Source organism: Elephas maximus, chromosome 1 (genome assembly GCF_024166365.1).
Source record: "Elephas maximus indicus isolate mEleMax1 chromosome 1, mEleMax1 primary haplotype, whole genome shotgun sequence".
Taxonomy (NCBI): domain Eukaryota; kingdom Metazoa; phylum Chordata; class Mammalia; order Proboscidea; family Elephantidae; genus Elephas; species Elephas maximus.
Window position 1 is genome coordinate 109,700,770 of NC_064819.1, and position 18,781 is coordinate 109,719,550.

The following is an 18,781-nucleotide window of genomic DNA, read 5'->3' on the forward strand; positions in this document are numbered from 1 at the left end:
TTCTACAATTTTCAATTGAACCCCTAGTATCTACTGAATTACATACTAACTTCATAGTTTGAAATTCAGTGACCTTGAAAATCTGATCCCTAGCTTCTTTTTCATCCCTTTCTACAGTATATTGAAGAAATATTTCTTATACTCCAATCATAAACCCATATGGCATGATCAGAGGTGATTTCATATAAAAGCAACAGCTAAATTTGGTTTCTTGACATGAAATGCAAAAGCTGTTCAATTTATCTGACATCTTAAAAATGGGAATTCAACTCCTGACAACATTACTCAAATCCATTTTGAAATCCAAGCATAGGTTTAGTTATTAATGGTTACTAAGTGGCTTACTATCCAAGCATAAAGACTTTGTTAAAACAAAGAAACAATTGGTTTTGAAATGCAAGTGTAAATAAAAGGATAATTTATTAATTACCATTCCCTCTTCTGGAAAGTAGCCATTCAGTTCTTTAATACTGACATAGACAAATAACTTCCTTCTTGCCTTACCAGAAACTTTCATTTCCTGACTAGCTTAAGAAGAGAACAAATAAATTAGATATGCTAGAACTAGGAAACTGAATTCCAGTATTTTCTTTATTTCCACAAGAGAGCCATTTGAAAATATTAACTATATCACCACCTGATCCCTGATTTACATGAAAATAAAGTGACTTTATTTTTTACCCACAATGACAGAAAAATACCAAAGTTATTTAGAAAAAGACGGTTAATAATTTTGCTTTAAAACAAAAATATTCAAGAAATATTTACTGAGTTCCTAGTAAACAGAAAGCTTCTGGTATACCTTATTCTTATCAATGAAATAAAATGCTTGTATGTTTAGAAAAAAGGACAATATTTAATTAAAAAAAAACCTATTGACGGCACTGGGGTGGGTTGACCATAGACAAAATGATTTAATACAATAAAGCTGAGATATGGAAACTCCCATCATACCCAGGAACCCAGTGCCGTTGAGTCGGAATCGACTCGATGGCACTAGGTTTCTGGGTATGACGGGAGTAAAAGCTAAGATGTGAAAAGACTGAAAAAAAAATTACCGTTTTTATTATATGTGGCCCATAAGAAATTTGTTATGAATACTATTAGGTATTTTCCTTCCCACACTATCATCAAATCTTATTTGAAGTCTAGAGATCTTCTTACCAAAACAACCTTTAAGGTGAAACTTCAAGGAGAAGCTTCAGTTTTCTTCTTGAAAACCTAATACTAGTGCAAGTACCAATATGGTAGATTTCTAGTCCACCATGTTTTAAATAGTACCTTCAGGTATGCTTAAATCATTTCCTTCTTACGTGTTTAATTACCTTTGTTCAGTGGTCTATCAAACAATGCCTGTTTTAATGTTGTGAAAGGTGGGCTAAGATTCTGCTGAACCTTTCATGAGGCTTTTCTTTTTCAACTACTTTCTTATGTTCGTTGTTTTCCATTAGCCCTTTGCAAAATACAAATCCCATCCCGAAAACTGTACTGTTTTCACTCCAGAGAAATCACACAATAGTCATGATTAGAAGCGATTTTAGCGATATATAGTAAATTCAGTTTACTTTGCAAATATTAGAATAAGTCAGATAAATACCCATAAAAGAACGATCATTTTCATCCTAAAGAGTCCCCAAACTCTCTAGAGAAGAAATGGTTTGAATTCCACATTTACTACTTACAAGTCGTGTAACTTTTTGGGCCACTTACTTTCTTGTTCTTCAGTTTCCAAATCTATAAAATGTGGATAATATCTTCTGCTCTAGGTTTATTGTGGATTTTAAATGAACTGTTTGTTACAAATATTAAATGAACTGTTTGCTACACTTCTGTCAAAGTGTGCATAGACTGAAAGTTTAAAATGAAACATTTTTATTAAGAAAATGTGCTAAATCTAGGAATCTTTGCATAAAGTTCTAGGGAAAAAAGTTTTTGGCTTTTTAAGGGGTTTTTGACCATAGATAAATGAATTTCCAGCTTAATTAAAAAAAAAAATACTTTAAAGCTTATTATTAGAGACAAATATATTACAAACTTTTTATTTTCTAAAGAACAATGTCCTTAATGTATCAACTTTTTCTGATTGTTTCAGAGCTGGCAATGTGAATATCAATCATCGAAATGATAATCTTTGCAACCAAAGAAGTTTAAGGGTTTTGGATATTTCAGTGTATACTTTCTGAAGCATACTTTATGTATTTTACCCTTAAACCAACTAGACAGCTATAATCTAGTATTTGTGATTTTTAAGCAATTATTTTCTTCCAGTGTCTACAGTGTAGCAATATCTTACTGCTTCTTTTTTTTTTCCTTATCAGTGCCTTAGCAACTACCTTGTCCTCACCATACTACTGCTTCTATTCTACTACAAGACAGAAAGATATAATGTTTAGATTAAATACATGCTAAATAATGAGCCTGACTGTTCAGAGTATTTCTTCTGGACGTTTTTGCTTAATGCCAGATTCTTAGCTGGATTAGAAGTGCAAAGTAAGCAATATTATACTGGTAATGAAACCCATCATTTAGAAAATCAGTCTTAAAACTTAAAAAAAGAAGTTTTTTTAAGCCTTTTTTAGTTGACAAATTTAATTTAATGGCTCTTATTTCTCTTTTCATTCATTTAAAGTATTTGAATAATTTTATATCAGTGCCTCAAATATAAATAACACCTTTTGAATTTCAGATCATACACATCACTTGGAATTTCAGAACTACTTACACTAGAGAGGTATCTAAAGATAATTAAATACAGTTCATTAAGAATGACAGGATAGATTGTTGGGAAACTTAAGAATGGGATTTACAAATTCATATATAGATATAAGAATGACCAGAAACATTTGAAATAATTAGCATAAACAAATTTCTCCCTATCACAATGTAGTAAAATAACCTCTGAATAAAAATCATGATGTATTTGGATAGTTCACTACAGAGACAGAAGGATAAAAATGTTTTTTTTAAATGTGTATCTTTTTCAAGTGTAGAAAAATATATAATACTAGGACCCAAGAAAAACGTGAAAGAGTCTAATGGTATCTATACAACAAATCAGGCAACATCAAACTGCATTGACATTTGGTTAAAAACTATACAGAAATGTTATTCTTTTTTTAACCCCGGAAAAACTGACCTAGGCAGTATGTACGTACAATGAAATAATCTAAGTAGTACGTGTTAACTACTTAGTAACTTCTACTTTCTTCTTTTCTGCACAACCTCCACACTAATCAAGATAATGGAAGAACTGGAAAAAGAAGATGTAGAACTATGAATAAATAAGGATTTCCAGAGGTCTTGGGAAAGGCACTGGAGAAGAGTTCAGAAACAACCGCTTAGCTCAAACGCAGAAGAGAACACAAAAGTTGACGAGTGAGAATTGAGTACTTGGGAGATATCTACCAAATTCAAAAGCATTAGCAGCAAGAACAAAGAGAAAGAAAGGCAGGGAGAACTCACGGCATACTAATCTACATAGAAGATTAGACAATCACTCTTGACACATATTTGCTCCTTATTAATTTTTTAAATTAAAGATTGTTAAAATAACCCTGAGAAATTGGTTCTAACGTGAAAACACAGTACAACAGATTGAACAGCGTACTAGGTAACTGGTAGACTCATATAGTGAAAATCCAATATGATTTTAAAATGGAAATGGTAATTATACCTTATGCATAAAATGAAGCAATTTTTTCTGATATTTAACTTTGAATGAGTAAAGAAATCAGCTATACGGTCATCAGAAATCATGATGTCACTGACACATCATACTTCCAACTCAATTATACAATATCTATCTGGCATAAATCCCTATTTCAATTAAATGATGCAAATGAACCTAGGAAGTAGGATATTACAAAAAAAGTTCACATCTATGATAAATCTGGAATTCTCGGAACCTGTCTTTTTTTGTAGGTTAGGCACTTATGAGATATTCTGGCCAGAACTGAAACTTTCAGCACAGACCAGATATCCAAGCATAGCCCAGGATCCAAGCAGTTACAAGAGCTTAGCTTAAGGCAAGGGATAAGAGTTTAGAATACCAGCAGGAGAAATGAAGATTCCTAAAGGAAGAGCCTGGAGGAAAGAAACACAGACGTGAGAAGATGTATTTTATATCTATGCTAAGAAAACCAAGTAACACTAGACGTTACTTATAACTTATGGAAACTATAGACAACTTATACTCTGAGATTCTCTGAACACTGAGGCAAAGACTGTTCCGCAAATGAACTGATTGTAAGTGGGATCTACAGTAACATGAAAAAAGGAGATGTTGAGAGTAGGGAAAGAAACGGAAATTCCTTCCTACTTGGTCCTCTGGCTTTTGCCTGTGGAAAACTACTTAAAAAAAACTGGTGTAGGAAATATAGCTAAAGAAGCATTCTGCTTAGAAAATGCCCATTTGTGTCATGCATTAAAAACTAAAAATTCATCAATAGCCATACAAACTTCTTGTTTTTTAAAAAGATGAGATACAAATGTATTTCTTGAGGCATGAAGTAATATATGAGAGAAAATAAGAATACTTAACTTGAAAAGATTAAAAGCAATCAATCAGAAGCAATGAGTAATTTTCCCATGGTACATTCAATAAGAGAGTTAACAAGCAAAAAATGAGGAAAAGTAATCAGGTTTTACTGATAGAAAATACTCTGTATCTTGAATCACTCTGTGTGTGCATATGTGCAAATGTCCGTGTTTTCACCAAAGCAGGCATGTCTTTAGTCTGTTTATAACAAATGTGGCACTTAATTTACTCCACAGTAGGAACAGACAGGATAAGCCGAAAAAAAATTTTTTCCCAGATGGTATTTGTGAACTCTTCTATCCCATTCATGTAAACACAGAGTACGTTCTGGTTTGCTGAGTTACATATACACACTTTGACTTTGTTCGAAGTCTCAATGTTTAGTTGGCCAGAAGATCATTTCCATGCCCTGATTCACTAGGTTCCCAGGGTACCTCCACTTCCTTTATTTTATGCAATCAAAAACTGTATTAGTTTCTCCTATTTTGATAACCCTTCTGAGTGAAGTTCTATACAGGAAACTTATTACTATTTTAAAAATACTCATAAACCATTACTAGAGTGTCGTTAAGTAGCAGCCTCACAAGACTGGTAATGAGGACTGAACAGTGCCTTGTACAGGCTGCTTCTGCCAGGGACATTAATTACCAAGCGTGGTGTGAGAAGTAAGTAGGAAAGGAAGAGTCCCCGGGTTGTGTAAACAGTTAATCACTCGACTACCAGCCAAAAGGCTGTAAGTTGGAACCTATCCAAAGGCCTCTCGGAAGACAGGCCTGGCAATCAGCTTCAAAGAGGTCAAAGCCTTGAAAACCCTATGGAGTAGTTCTACTCTGTACACACAGGGTCACCACGAATCAGAATCAACTTGAAAGCAACTAAACCCAACAACAAAGTTAGAAGGGGAGGGTGAGGTGGAAACACGGAACTCTGTACATGCTAACCCAGGTAGGATTAAGCCATTATACCTCACACATAAAAATTTATTCTTTATTAGTTTTTATAATTAAAGATTATTAGAATAGCCTGAAAAACTGGTTCTGATGTGAAAACACAGTCCTACAGATTGAATAGCTTACTAGTTGCCTGCTAGATTCATATAGTGAAAATGCAGTATGATTTTAAAATAGGATTGTAATTTTATTCAATGCACAAAATGAAGAGATTTTTCTGATACTTAACTTTGAATGAATAGAGAAAAGAATCAGTTATATAGCCAACATAAATCATGACACTTTTAAAACTTGAAAGGATATTTATTATTGCCAGTATCATAATACCAACTCAATTACTCAATTTCCAGTTGTCACAAATCTCTGCCTACTTCCAGTAAGTGATTTGGCTCAATCTAGGGAGTGGGGGAAGGGGGGAAACTAGGGTATGAAAAGGTTTCCATCTCTCTGGTAAAAGTGAAATTCTTAAGAGCTTTTTCAATCCATTTCTAATCTAAAGTATGCCATTAAACACCCCTGCAACAACAACAACCATTTACTACTACTATTACGATAATTTGTAGAAGGGATACTATGTCCCAGGAACTGCACTAAGTCCCTTACATACATTATTTGTAATCTTTACAACCCTTTATAACCACTATAAAAAGTATCAACATTCCACTTTACAAAATAAGGAAATTACGATATTTGAGGGTTCTCTCCAATGATAATTTCTAATTAGTACTGTATTGAATCACATAAAGTTACCCATACCAAACATTTATGACCTATAAAAATGATGATTTCACTTGGTTCCAACTTTCATGATAACAGTTGGCTTAAATTTTGAAGTATAATTCAGTTTTAAAACTCTATGATTTTATTGTTCTAATCTGTTCTTTTAATCTGTTCTTCAAGTAATAAAAAACTTTATATAAAATTTAAAACTATATACTTCAATTCTTTAACTTATTCTATAATCTATATGTAAAACTCCAGTGAAAAGTAATTAACTAGGGACTAAGCCATCCATAAGCTAACAAGTAGAGTGGAAGAATGTGAAACTTCCTAGAATGGAGGGTAGGTCAGACCAAAGCACTGAGTAAGAATTAAGGGTAGTCATGAGAGATGCAAGAACTCAAATAAGAACAACAGATTAAAGAAAGGGAGGTGAACGAAATGATTTAAGGAAAATCATCCATATTTAGTCTACTTCCAGTCTTTCCCCAAATGAACCAATACATAGCTGCTGCCAAAATTACCAAAAAAAAAAAAAAGTCCATCATCACAAGTGCTAAATGCAGCTGATGTTCGACAAAAGTCTGTGTTGACTGATTGAACATGGAGGGCATTTAAAAAAGAAAGTATACAGTATAAACCTTGCTGAAAACATAGTTCACCTCTGTTAAGGGAGTATATCCAGTCCTGATTTCTGTATCTCAGTAGCTACAAATTGGCCACAGAAGGAGAAAATCAAAGTCTGAAGGGCAAAAGACAGCATGTTAACTGATGTATTAAAAAAAATTTTTTTAAGACAAAAGGGTGTAGTATGATACACATTACGTATCAACCTATCAAACTTTCTAACTTGCATAGAGTTAAATGCTGAAAACATGAACAGATTCAACAAGGATTTCAAAAAATACTTGACTGAAAGGAGGGATAGCTCTTGGGAGGAAGTGTCGATCTTTTGTGATGGATATTTGGTCCATAGAGAATAAATACTGGGTTAAATGAGTAATTCTTTTTTTTCCCCGTGAATAGGTTTTCTGATTGGTACTGTTATGAAGTATAATCTTAATGATTAAAGATTATATTTTATAATTCTCCTCTATTATTTGCTATTAAAATGCTGGGGTCGCCATGAATTAGAATCTACTCAACAGCAACTGGTCATAGGTAAAATAAAGAAGATAGCGCTATGTAAATAACTGAGATATCTACATAAACTACTCCAATTACACTTTTAAAATACAACATCGGTATCATTCCACTTGCTTTTAACCAAGCATTTTTAAGCACTAAGAGGTGTATGAGTTGGAATTGACTTGATGGCAATGGGCCTCTTTTTTTTTTGTTGTTGTTGTTAAGAGGTGTATGCCCAGGAATACACACCTTCAAGAAACTCATGAAGGAGGCCAATTCATACACAAATATTAAAAACACAGTGGCTCATACCCAGGGCTCCTCATCAGAGTTACCTAAGATGCTTTGTCTAGAAGGACTCAAACCCAGAATTTCTGATGTAGCAGATATGGAGTAGAGACTTCAAGTTTTATATGGTTTTGTGTTAAAGACAAGTGGCTCTGATGTTGACTTCAAAGTTGAAAACTACTGCTAAATGCCCTGAGGCAAATGATATAATAAAAAAAAAGGCTTGCCCTGAAGGGAAACTATTATACCAGAGCCTAACCAAGTTGGGTTGTACTAAAACTTAACCAGCTTGTGGGAAGGGAAACACCCAACTCCAGCTTCCTCTAGCCTTGCGGTCTCACCTAAGAAGCACTTGTGAAAGTCACAGATCAGGGACAGAGGCTCACTAAAAGACTGAGATCTAATCATAGAACACTTCCTATTTTCTCACACCTTAACACCACATCAGTAGCATTCCTATATAATCACACTGGGTTATGCAAAAAGAACTTCAAGTCTCACATCTTGTTAAGCAGGAGTCTCCAGGGAAACCCAAAGATAAGACGGGAGACAAACTAGGACACAAGAGGAAATTTTAGCCTCTGACACCACAGGTATAACAAACAGTAAAAAAAAAAAAAAGAAAAGAAAAGAAAAGAAAAAATCCTAACTCCTAGCCAGAAAAACGTAAAACTTCAAACTAAACATTTATGTGCATCAACTCCTTTTACCCGACATCACATCTACTTTAAAACAAAAAATTACAAGGCATGCTAAAAGCCAAAAAAAAAGTCTAAAGAGACAGGGAAAGCATCAGAACCAGACTCAGATATGGCAAAGATTTTGGAATTATCAGATCTGGAATTTAAAATCACTGTTATTAATATGCCAAGAGCTCTAATGGAAAAAGTAAAAAATGTGCAAGAACAAATAGGTAATGTAAGCAGAGAGGTGGAAACTGTAAGAAAGAATCTAAAGGAAATGCTAGAAATTAAAAACAGTGTCACAAAAATGAAAAATGCCTTTGATAGCCTCATCAGTCAACTGGATGTGGCCAAGAATCAGAGAGCTTGAAGGTATGTCAACAGAAACTTCTCAAATGAAAAACGCAAAGAGGAAAAAAGAATAAAAGAAATGGAAAAGAATATCCAAAAACCATGAGACTATTACAAAATGTGTAATGGAAATACCAGTAGGAGAAGAAAGAGAGAAACAAACACAATAAATATTTGATGTAATAATGGCTGAAAATTTTCCAAAATTAATGATAGAAAACAAACTACAGATCTATGAAACTTGGAGAACACCAAACAGAATAAATACCAAAAAAAGGAAAACCATACCTGGGCATATAATATTCAAACTGCAGAAAACCAAAGGCAAAGAGAAACTTGAAAGAACCCAGAGGAAAACAAAATACCTTATCTACAGAGGAACAAGGATAAGAATTACATTGAACTTCTCTTCAGAAATCAGGCAAGCAAGAGAGAAGAGTGAAAAATTTAAGAGTTAAAAGAAAAAAAAACCACCAACGTAGGAGTCTGTATCTAGCAGGGAAGGAGAAATGAAGACTTTCTATGGCAAACAAAAATTGAGGGAATCTGCCACCAGCAGATGTGCTTTGGAGCCCTGGTTGCTCAGTGGTTTAGAGCTCGGTTGCTAACCAAAAGGTTAGAGGGTCGAATCCACTAGCTGCTCCTTGGACACCTTATGGGGCAGTTCTAGTCTGTCCAGTAGGGTTGCTGTGAGTTGGAATCAACTCAGTGGCAACGGGTTTGGTTTTGGATTAGACCTGCTTTCCAAGAAAGGTCAAAAGAAGTTCTTTAGAGAGAAGGAAAATGATATAGACCAGAAACACAGCGAGAAGAGCAGTAGAGAAGGAATAAATAATGGCAAAACAATTACTTTACTTTTCTTATTCTTAATTGATCTAATAGATAACAGTTAATTCAAAATAATAACAGCAACAAAATATATCAGGTGATTATAGTTAAGTGAACTGAATGATAACGGTGTTATAACGGATACAAGAAGAAGAACTGGGATTATTGTTATAAATTACCTGTACTACACACGAAGGGAGCCCTGGTGACACAGTGGTTAAGTGTTAGACAGCTAACCAAAAGGCTGGCAGTTCAAATCCACCAGCCACGCCTTGAAACCATATGGTGCAGTTCTACTCTGTTCTATAGAGTTACTATGAGTCAGAATCAACTAATGTCTACGGGTTTGGTTTGGTTTTTGGACACATGAAGTGGTAAATAGCGTTATTTGAAAGTAGGCTTAAATTAACTGTAAATGCATACTTCAAAGTCTAGGTCAATCGTGAAAAAGATTTTTTAAATGAAGCATAATTCATATGCTAAGAGAGGAGAGACAATGGAATAATATAAATGCTCAATTAAAATCACAGAAGGCAGAAAAGGAGTGGAAAACAGAAAAAAAACAAAAAAAGGGCAACAAATAGGAACAGTTACAAATATGGAATATGTAAAACTAAATATATCAATCATCACTTTAAATATGAATGGTCTAAGTATACCAATTAAAAGACAGGGACTGTCAGAATGATTTAAAAAAAAAAAAAAAAAAACCCAACTATCTCTTTCTACAAGAAACCCACTTTAAATATAAAAACAAAGATAGATGAAAAGTAATGGATGGAGAAATTTATAGTATGCTAACAACGCTAATCAATAGAAAGCTGGAGTAGCTACATTTCAGACAAAGAAGACTTCAGAGCAAAGATAACTTTCAGGATTAAAGACATGTATTACATAAAGTGATTAATATGGAATAACAATCCTTAATGTCTATTGTCTAACAACAAAGTGTCAAAACACATGGGGTAAAAACTGAGAGAAATGCCAGGAAACAACGGGAGAACTCAGTGTTCTAGTTGGAGCCTTCAGCACCTCCGTATCAGTAACTGACAGGTCCTACAAGCAGACAGTCAGGAAGCACACAGTTGTTCCTAATAGACAGTTACAGAACATTCCATCCAATAACAGCAGAATACACATTCTCCTCAAGCCCACATGGAATATTCACCAAAACAGACCACATTTTCGGTCCAAAAAGATACCTTAACAAAGTCAAAAGAATAGAAATCATAAAAAGTAAGCTCTCAGACCACAATGGAATTAAACTAGAAGTCAATAACAGAAAGATAGCTACAAAAGCCAAAATATTTGGAAATTAAAAAACGTACTTCTAAATAACACATGGGTCAAAGAAGAAGCTTCAAAAGAAATTTAAAAGTATTTTTAAATAACTTTAAATGAAAATAAAACTTAACAAAATTTGTGGAATACAGCAAAAAGTCTTTAGACAGAAATTTACAGCACTGAATCAAAAAAAAAAATCAAACTCGTTGCTTTCGAGTCGATTCTGACTCAAAGCAACCCTGTATGTCAGAGTAGAACTGCCCCACTGGGATTCCACAGAGTGGCTGGTAGATTTGAACTGTCAACCTTTTGGTTAGCAGCCGCACTCTTACCTACTTCGCCACTAGGGCTCTATAGCACTGAATACACTTACTAAAATAAAAAAGAAAGCTCTAAAATCCATAATATAGGCTTCTGCCTCACAAAACTAGAAAAAGAAGAGCAAATTAGAATTAAACTAAGAAGAAGAAAAACAAGAAATACTTTGGGAATTTTAACAAAATATGTATAAGTCCTCGAGAATAAAAAATATAAAAATCTGCTAAGAAAAATTAAAGAAGGCCTAAATAGACACATCATGCCCATGGATTAGAAGATGAAATATTGTTAAAATATTCATCTCCCCAAATTGATCTATAGATTCGATTAAATTCCCACATATGCTTTTGTAGAAATTTATAACCTGATTCTATACCTTCTTTAGAAATACAAATATCCTAGAACAGCCACATCTTGTGGCATCAGAAAGTCAGGAAATCCTCAAGGATGGGGGCCTGTTGAAAGGACATAGGAGCCAATCTGAAAGAACTCCTAATGGCCAAGGCTGGAACACTTTAAATAACAAATAAATAATGATAGCTCTGGATAATGATCCCTAGAATAAAATTTAAATATACATTAGTCCATGTAGATATATGTAGAAAATTGAATACATAAAGAAGACAAAGGACAGTTCACCCTTACAGACAAATTCCAATTAATAAATGTAGAAAGAAAAAAGGAAACAGAAAACCAACATTAAGTAAACACCACAATAATAACCGTCTCAGAGGAGATTCACTAACGTATGCTAAAACTAATAAGAAAAATTTTCAAGGAAACAGAACATTTACATAGTCACAAAGTATTTCCTCCAAGAGACTTATTAAGCACAAAATGAAAAATAGTAAGTTTCCAGTGAAGAAACCGAGCACACACCACCTTAACCAAGTTTTTAAGGTCAAGAATCGACTCGACGGCACTGGGTGGGTTATCACAAATAATAAGACATATTAACAAAATGAACCCCTTCATATGATGCACTGGGAAGAACATATCACTTCTGTGGTATTTTTACCAAAAATGCATAACTTCATTCTAACCCAAATACAGGAGTATTCTACAAAATAATTGACCAGTACTTTTGATCATGAAAGAAAAGGGAAGAATGAGGAACTGTCAAAGATAGGAAGAGGCTACAAAGATAGTACAACTAAATACAACATGGTATTTTCAACTGGATGCTGGAATAGAAAAAGGACATCAACGGAAAAGCTGATGAAATTCAAATAAAGGCTGTAATTTAGTTAACAGTATTACACCAATGTTCGTTTCCTGGTTTTGATAATTGTATGATGGTTATATGAGATGTTAACATTACAGGCAGCTGGGTGAAAGGTATACAGGAGTTCTCTGTACTATTTGTGTTATTTTTCTCTAAAGTCTAAAATTAGTTCAAAATAAAAAAGTTAAATATAAAGTTCTGAAAAAACGATCGTGACAGAAAGCAGATGAGTGAGTGACTGTAAAAGAGCACAAGGGGACTTTCTTGGATGATGGAAATGTTTGTTCTAGATCATGATTGTGTTGGTGGTTACATAACTATATTGAATTGTCATAATTCATTATGTTATGCATTTAAACTTGGTGAATTTTATATGTGAATTATACTTAAATAAAATTTACAAGATTCCAGACATAAGTGTAATCTTTAAAAAAAAAGTTGTTGGGTTGAAATCCCCATATAAGCAGAATGCAGAGGAGAGATACCAAACAAGATTATATATATTCTTACCAGATTAATTAACTGAGTGTGCACGACATCTTCTACCAAAACTGCTGTTTCATGAAGAGGTCTCCTAGCATCTCCTAAAGAAAACCTGTAAATAAATTAAACACACCAACGTTAAAGGCTATGAAACTAAGAAAGGCAAAAAGTGAAAAATCTGCTTAAGAAAATACAAACTGTTATTTCAAATAAAAGACTAGATGTAAATTTTCTCTAAACAAAGAAAATAAATCTCTCCTACATAAGCAACAAATTCCAAAGAAAAATATAATGTTATCTATGCCATTTCTTGATTTGTGTAGTACGTTTTTAAAGGGCATTTACTGTTTTCAAAATGAAAAATACTAACAATGACTCCATAATACTGGCAACTGGAAAATCATGATACCACATCCAAACTACCAATAAAAGAACACAGTAATAGCCATAAAGTTATAAAAGCATGTGATAAAATCAAAATGAAAGCAGTTTAAAAATTTTTATGTTAATGCCATTTAAATTATAATTTCCAGTTACATACAAATAGATTATCAAGAACAGATAACAAAATTAATCTTGAAAGTCATTTTCCCAACTTTCATTTCTGCCAATATGGTAGACTAGATTTGTAGAGAATACCTTCCTGGTAAAGAATACCTAAAGTGCATGATAATATATTAGAAACTAACTTTTAAAGCATGCCTTAACTAGCAATGAAGAAGATAAAACCGAAGTCAAACAAGATGAGAAAATGCAGTTCCAAAGAGTTAGAGAGTACAGGAGCCAAGATTTATTCTGAAGACATTCACATATTTATAGTAGCTTAACAGCCTGGTTTTGAACTAGCAAAATATTCAAAGTAAAGGAAAGAGCGCTGAGAGCCCATACAAGGTAGGAGGTCAGTTTGAAGAACCCAATAAGGCATTGGGAAACCTGCACCCAGTGATGGTCATACCCCCAGTGTGTGAACTAGGGAAATACCAACTGCACAGAAGGAACATTGCCTATCTCAGCCAAGACTCTGAGCAGAAGAGAAAAAAAAAATTATTTTCTGAGAGCTGTTAACTATAAATTCACATTCATGACTGCTGCTAGAATACTTGCTACCCAGGTTTCTTAAAAAAAAAATCAAGCCAAAAATTAAATTAAAGTGATTCTATATTGATAGTGGCTACAGGCCACCTAGCAGGAACAAATGCAAATCATCTCTTGAAAAACACATTTTAAACAGAGACCTGAAAGAATTCCCACAGATGATATGTCAGGAGCCATAAGTTTAAAATCAAAACTCATTACATACATAAGGAAGCAATTCATCATGAGAGAGAGTGAGCAGAATCAACAAACTGCAGAATCAGACCCACAAAGGCTATAGATCTTGGAATAACTGGATTACTTACATGTATGTGAGTCATGTTTTAAAAAAGAGAAAAGTATACATACGAACAAAAAACTATCAAAATTGGTTGTATTTGAAAAAGCACTAAAGAAATACAAATGAAAAATACAATAATGTTATTTTAAAACTTAACAGATTTAAGAGAAGACTAAAAAAAACAAACAAAAAAAAAAGAGAGAAGACTAAATATAGCTAAAAAGATAGTGTTCAGAACAACCGATCTGAAGAAATCACTCATAAAACAACATGGACAAGAAAATATTATGATCAATAGTTAGACAAAACTTAGATACTGTGGTAAAATAGATTAATGTCTAGAAAAATACAAATGACCAAAACTGTTTTGAGACAACCTAAATTGTCCTATAATTTTTCAAGAAATTGAATCTGTAGTAAAAATAATCTTCCTCATTTGAAATGTTCTACTAAACATTCAAAAACAAATCTTTCTTAACTTGACACAACTCTTTCACAGAATAGAAAAAAGACACCCTCCTCCCTTTTTCTGAAGCTAGTATAACCTTGGTATCAAAACTAGAAAAGAACCATGAAAGAAAGGAACATTATGGATAAATTCTATTCATGCACATAAACAAAATAAAAATATGAGTAAAACAAAATATTAGCCAACTGAATTTTGCAATGTATTTAAACAAAGAATAATATATTATGACTAAGATATGTTTACCACAGAAAGAGCTCAAAATTTTAAAAAACTATATTAATCTAATTTACTTCAAAATATGAAAAGAGAAAAAAATATATGATTATCTCAACAGATGCAGAAAAATCACTCAACAAAATTCAACAGCCCTTCAAGACAAAAACTTTAGCAAATGTAGCCTAACAGGGAATTTCTTAAATCTGGTCAAGGGAGTCTACCAAAAACCCTATAGAAAACAACATACACTCAGTCCCTTTGAAACTCAGGTCAGTATGAAGATGCCCACTATCACCACTTTTAGTCAATGTAATACTGAAGATTACAGACAGAACAATAAGACAAGAAAATATTTAAACTATTAAGTGTTAAACAAGAAATATACTGTCCTTATTCACAGGTCATCTGAATCTAAACAGAAAATCTAAAATAATCTAGAAACAATTTATTTGAATTAATAAAAAGTTAGCAAGTCTTCCAGCTATAAGGTCCATCTATAAAAATCAACTGCATTTCTAGTCACCATCAACAAAAAGCCAGAAAATACAATTTTTAAAAATATATATTGATTATAAAATTCATACGAAAGGGACAAGAGACAAAAATAGTCAAGATAGTCTTGAAAAGTAAGGTGGGAGGATATGTTCTACATACAAGACTTATAAAGATACAGCGATGAAGACAGCATGTTATTGGTGCCAAAAAAAAAAAAAAAAAACCCATTGCCGTTGAGTCAATTTTAACTCATAGCGACCCTATAGGACAGAGTAGAACTGCCCCATAGGGTGTCCAAGGAATGCCTGGTGGATTCAAACTGCCAGCCTTTTGGTTACCAGTCATAGCTCTTAACCACTATGCCACCAGGGTTACTGGTACAAGGACAGACAAATAAACCAACAGAACAGCAACAGAATGGAAAACCTCATTAGAAAGTAAACTCCACAAGGGCAAAAAATCTTTGGTTCTGTTTAGTTATGTTCAGTTCTGAATACTTTGAACTGTCTGCAAAATGCCCCTTTTCCATTATCGTAAGTTACTTCATGTCCCACTGTACAAAAAACACGGTTATCAAAGTTAAATATTCTGAGAAAGGCTTAGTTCACTAATTGGCTCACAGATAAAACTACATACTCAATTCACTAATCTAATAAAAATATTTTATAAATACTTCTTATATCAATAAAATACACAAATGGCAAGTTATACCTCAAGGTTTTACAAGTTAACGCTTTTCTACTACATACAGTCCTCATCAGCATAAACATGTGAAGTGTCTTCAAAGCAGCTATGAAGATGTATACTATCAGGTATGTCATTTGATAAATACATTATTTTAATTTTAATTTTCAGGGTTGTTGGTACTTCAGCTTTTCCCCACAGTTCTTCTCACATTACCAGGTCTCTTGCCTACCCAGAGAAAGCTAGATATTGGCCTGGTGGTTTTTGCAAAATAGAAATGAAAACCACTACAACCAGCCAAAGTCGTCTTTTTTCTTTTTTTGCTCTGCAATGTATGTGGTATTTTTAAGCCACTTAAGGACAAAATCTAAGTAACTGATAATTACACCAATCTTTTTTCTTCCCTCTTAAAGATCTACTGACCACTCACTGATGTTTTGACTGACTTGCCCTGGGTCTATTCCCAGCCAAAACAGTCTGATAACCAATCCCTACATAGATTGCCTAGATGGCTGTAAGAACACCAGTACTGCTGGACCAGCCTCCACTTAAGGTCTTTCAGGAAACCCCTAAAAAGGTTTGTCACTCTCCTGGTCTTTTACGGTAGCTTCATGGCTATGTCAAACTATGCTCCGATTTAGGAAGGACTGTGGCTCTGATAGCCATGATTACAAGCAGCAAGTCCAGAGCAATCCTGCAGGATTCCACTGGGTAATGGCAGTGTGGCAGAGTCATTTACATCCTACATTCTTACCCAAAGCAAGACTGGTTTTATTCAATCCCAGGACAAATATCTCACTGAGCACTAGGGCAGCTTACTCTGCAATTCCCTTGTCAAGTGCATAATGAAAGTATGAAATAAATGAAACAGTTCATGAGGTGAAGTTAAACTCCTTATTCTGTACACTTACAGTCAGATACAGGAAGATGTATGCTGACCAAAACCATGGGATACTGTTCCAAAAAGCCTGAAAAACTTCAAACTGACCCATTCTGTATTTTTCCATTATGTGTGCCCAACACAGTCTAAAAGTGGGGGAGATCCTTTAAATAGACACCTATTGAAAAATAAAAAAAATACTATAAATAGAAGGTGCCAGAACAGAAGAAAAGAACTACTTACAAAGATATTTCCAAAACACAGAAAACAAATTTTTAAAAATATGCAGAGTCTAACTATAGTCATGCTGTGCTCTCAAAAAAACAACAAAATCCATTTCAATAGTTTCTAACAGCAGTTTAAAAAATGGGGGCTGGATATTTGCTCAACAGTCTATGTTGACCCCATATTTGAACATCACATTTATTAGTAATCTATGCCCAGATGCTTTCCCACTATGGCAATACACTTTGTCTATAAATTCTAAAACATCATTTCACTTCAAAATCGTTTGCTATGCTCTGATATACATGATAATGTATCCATAGACCCATTATGTTCACATGCACTTATCCCTAACTGTGAAAGGCAATCAACTCCAAACTCTTTTACTTAATTTGTGTTATTGTTGAGAATATACACTGTAGAACACACACCAATTTAACAATTTCTACATTTACACTTCAGTGATCTTGATTACATTCTTTGAGTTGTACAACCATTCTTACCCTCCTTTTCACTTTGTTCCTCCTCCATTAACATAAACTCATTACTTCCTGAAGTTCTTACCTAATCTTTTGAGTTGCTGATGTCAATTTGATCCCATATAGGTAGATCTTAAAAGAGCACAGTGCTCAAGGCAGACATTCTTTACCAGTTAAACTACTGTTTGGTTTTATGAAGACTTCAGGGGATATTTTTGGTTTAAGGTTTAAAAATTATCTCAGGGCAATAGTTTCAGGGGTTCATCCAGCCTCTGTGACTCCAGAAAGTCTGGATTCTGTGAGAATTTAAAATTCCATTCTACATTTTCCCCCTTTTGATCGAAGATTCTAGTGATGAAAAGAAATTAGACTGGAAGGTAGATGACCTGGTTCTAGTTGCCATTAAGCAGTACTCTAACCTTGACAAATAACTTCTCTGAGTATCTCAGTTCTTCAGTCACATAAGGAGGGGACTGAATTAGATGATTTGAAAGATGCTTTTTTCACATATTTAATTTTGGCCTATGAAAAAAACAGCTATAATCCTTAAATCCCAAACATGTCTGTCTTTAAAATCTTAGATCAAAATCTTCAGTCATAGTAACTCCAAACCCTTTTAATGGTATAACTCATCAGCAAAAAAAAAAAAAAAAAAAAATTGAGTAAGCACAAGCAATATGTGTATATTACTTCTTTTAAAATCATATAAATTTAATACATACTGTCATTAGGATGGCCAATCATCCCGGTTCACTTGGGAGTGAGGGGTTTCCCAAATGATTTTCTACCAAATAAATCAGCCTAATAAGTACTAAATTTTTAATAAGTACTAAAAGGTCGTGACATACTGTATTCTTACGCAAACAATGCACGTCTTCCATGTTTGCTTGCCAACTGCTCCCTCCCCCTCAGATATTTTCGTTATAATCACCACTATGCTAATTTTTTTACGTTGCTGTAAAAAAATTAGCATAGCAAGCTTATAAAAATACCGCGAGGAGGGAGGGTGCAGTTGGCAAACAAATGTAGAAGGTGTGCATTATTTGCATAAAATATGATGCTCTTCACAACAAAAGGACAAGACAGAAAACGGGTTCTTTCAAGGGGAATGAATAATAAATACAACTTGTATATACACTTTCAAACCACAACCCTATTATTTC

At 33.7% G+C, this 18,781-nt stretch overlaps 1 protein-coding gene across 5 annotated transcripts in view; it reads right to left on the reverse strand.

The window, feature by feature from the left end:
• Nucleotides 1-18,781, reverse strand: part of SUPT3H (SPT3 homolog, SAGA and STAGA complex component) — a 538,271-nt gene that overhangs the window by 282,285 nt on the left and 237,205 nt on the right. For all 5 annotated transcript variants that reach the window (XM_049893481.1, XM_049893456.1, XM_049893465.1 and 2 more), the window contains one exon: nucleotides 12,823-12,907. In XM_049893481.1, coding sequence (XP_049749438.1) covers nucleotides 12,823-12,907 — 85 coding nt within the window. The remainder of the gene's footprint in view (nucleotides 1-12,822; nucleotides 12,908-18,781) is intronic.